The sequence below is a fragment of the Solanum tuberosum genome, unplaced genomic scaffold (genome assembly GCF_000226075.1).
Source record: "Solanum tuberosum cultivar DM 1-3 516 R44 unplaced genomic scaffold, SolTub_3.0 scf00021, whole genome shotgun sequence".
Taxonomy (NCBI): domain Eukaryota; kingdom Viridiplantae; phylum Streptophyta; class Magnoliopsida; order Solanales; family Solanaceae; genus Solanum; species Solanum tuberosum.
This window is the reverse complement of record NW_006238947.1, coordinates 2933235-2936125: the sequence shown is the minus strand read 5'-3', so window position 1 is coordinate 2936125 and position 2891 is coordinate 2933235. Positions and strand designations below refer to the sequence as shown.

General features: G+C 37.5%; 1 protein-coding gene across 1 annotated transcript; it reads left to right on the top strand.

The window, feature by feature from the left end:
- The first annotated feature begins 1604 nt into the window (after nucleotides 1-1604).
- LOC107059495 (F-box protein At1g49360-like) lies at nucleotides 1605-2330 on the top strand. Its single transcript, XM_015306056.1, has one exon. It carries the CDS (start codon nucleotides 1605-1607, stop codon nucleotides 2328-2330), a length of 726 nt encoding a protein of 241 aa, XP_015161542.1.
- The last annotated feature ends 561 nt before the right edge of the window (nucleotides 2331-2891 follow it).

Here is a 2891-nt window from a genome sequence, read left to right as displayed (position 1 = left end):
ATTGAAAATACAGAGATAACGGCCCTTAATGAAGTAGATGGATTCTTTTTTAATATTAGTGCCTCTCGTACAACATGTTGTTCCCCCAAAACAAGGACCTAAGAAAATTGCAGTTTCACCAATGCTTTTCTTCTCTTCCCACACTTTTTTAACAAAATCAAACCGGAATACTATAATTTTGTAAACATCCTCAAACTCCCTTCCATGGAACAACATGCGAATATATAATAGCTCAACCTTGTCGTCTTCAGATTGAATGAGGTAATTTCCAAAGCGTGGCATGTCTAAGTATTCTGTGAAGTAATTATATGGAGGTTGGTTAGTCATTGGTGTAGCTAATATTGTTCCTGATGAATCATCTACATCCAAACGGAGTAGAATTCGAGTCTGCATTGTCAATACATAAAAATTTCCCTTGAAAACTGTCCATACCGAAAAGCAATTATCTCCAATAATTGATTTCAGATCTTGTTTATGAAATTCCTGACTATAACCTGGTTTGCACAAGTAAAGTGCAACCGCATTCTCATCATTGTTCGCGTCATCATCCTGATTGTCATCATTCGCCTCATCCTCGGGATCCTCATTCTCTGTGTCATCATCATTGGGATTCTCATTGTCCGTGTCATCATCATTGGGATTCTCATTGTCTGTGTCATCATCATTGGAATCAGTATCATCATCATCATTGGGATTCTCATTGTCCGTGTCATCATCATCATCATCATCGGGATAGTCATCGTTTGTGTCATCATCATCGAAATTCTCATAGTCCGTGTCATCATCATTGGTATCTGTGTCATCATTCGTGTCATAATTGGAATTCTCATCCTCTGTGTCATCATTGGAATTCTCATCGTCATCGGTGTTAGGATGAGTAGTCTCATGAATTAGGAAGATAATGCGACATTGAGGATCATTGGGTGGTGCAGACAAGAGACACAAACGTTGGTCGTCATAAGGGAGGGGTGGGAGCTGAATTTTGTCGTTTGAAATAGCATTCCAGAGGTAACAATCACTAGAATCAAAGTCTTCTAACACAAGCCACTCTTGAGCATAAGCACGTATTAGTGCGTTACCAAGCTCAGGTATACTTCTTTTATAAGATCGATCTTCCGATATGCTGAAAAAAGTTTGTGTTTTTTTTGACGGACATATAACAAGCCATGGGTGTGGTTGTGAAGAAAGTGGTGGTCCATAGTATTCCAAGTTTTCCTTCTTCTTCTCTTCCAACCTCATCGTCACGAGTAGATAAAAATTACAGATTAATGAATAGCTAGTATCGTCTCATGTGTATTTAAAAGAATGTCGTTCAAATTAAATATAACAATAATAATGAGTTCAAATACGATAAGGAAAAGGAATTAGAGTAGCTCTAGGACAAGCAAAATTGTTTTCCTTTCCTTTCTAATAAATTATTGGGATTTTCCATAAATAAACAAAATAATTGGGATTTCCGATTCAAATAAATAATGTAAAAAAACAGTTACACGTTACTAATCCTGTTCTATTTAAATAGGGTAATAACATGTCCTTTTTCCGATTCAATTAATAGTAATTTAATCTCTCAAGTTCAAAGTAATATTTTCTTATTCTGAATAATGATGGAGGATGCAAATTATGATAAATTGTGGTCAGATTGTATTCCATCAGACGTACTCGGATTAATATCATCCCATCTTGTTGCTGCTGAATACTTTGTTTTCCGTGCGGTTTGTAAAAAATGGCACTACGCTCCTCTAATGGCTCCTCCTCCTCCACAATTATGTTCGCCATCGCCATGTTTGATGACCTTGCATAAAGAAACAGGCATAGTAGAATTCTTTGATCCGGTGTACAATGTCGTAACTACTCACAAGACGGGTATTCAAAAATTAAGGGGGGCCCGAATTCGGAACTCAAAAGCTAATTGGTTGCTCATGAGTCATGGAAATCGCGGCATGTTTTTCTTCAATCCGTTTAGCAATGGCATAATTGAACTCCCTGATCTACTGGAGGAGCACAAAAATTCTTGCTCTGCTTGGACTTTTTCGTGTCCTCCTGACTCATTATCGGATTGTTTCGTTGTTGGTTTTAAAGCCATTGGTTATGTCCCAGATGTGTACATCATCAAAGTTGGAGATACTGAATGGACGTATCACTACTCCTTGAACCCAGGAAAATTTATGGCAACCGGGTGCAATAATCCGTTATTTTCTAAAACAATACTATCTACTTACTCGGAGATAAAGGTAACTTGGGAACACTACGCATCAACGAAAACTCAGCTGCACAAAGACCTAGGTGGAAATTTTACGGGAGTTATTTTCCAAGTTCAAAACAAGGATTAATTAGAAAGGCATACACAGCAGAAGATGTTGATAATGGAGGAATGTTAGCTGTGATTTTATGTCGTGAAAAAGGGGATGTAGAGGTTTGGAGGTACAAAATAAATGGAAAAGAGTTGGAAAGGGAAAAAATAACAAGTTTGGATAATAAAACATTGTTTGTGAGCTCCGGAGGGTCCTACTTGAAAACATGTGTTGCACAGGGACTAGGGAACAAGATATATTTCTCAATGTTTCACGACAACAACAAGGGTGTTTTCTACTGTTTGGCCAATCGCAAATATTACTCTTTCGATTACTCTGTCAACAAAGCTTACTCAAGTCCAAATATTTTTAACTTGGTCCAACCAAGATCCTGCATTTGGATCGAACCAGAGAATGATTAATCGTTCCCCTTCTGTTGCTGTTTATTTTTCCATTAGTTAGCAATGTTTTTTTGGGCCAAACTCACATGGTTTTTAATTTCCACTCAGTAGTATCGGTGTAGCAAACAAACTTTTCATATTCTATCTTCCAAGCCTGCCTATAGATCACACTCGACCTAAAATGTAGAAAGGAAATCGA

Coding starts and splice junctions, on each gene's coding strand:
- LOC107059495 (XM_015306056.1), top strand. CDS start 1,605: ATGGAGGATGCAAATTATGATAAATTGTGGTCAGATTGTATTCCATCA.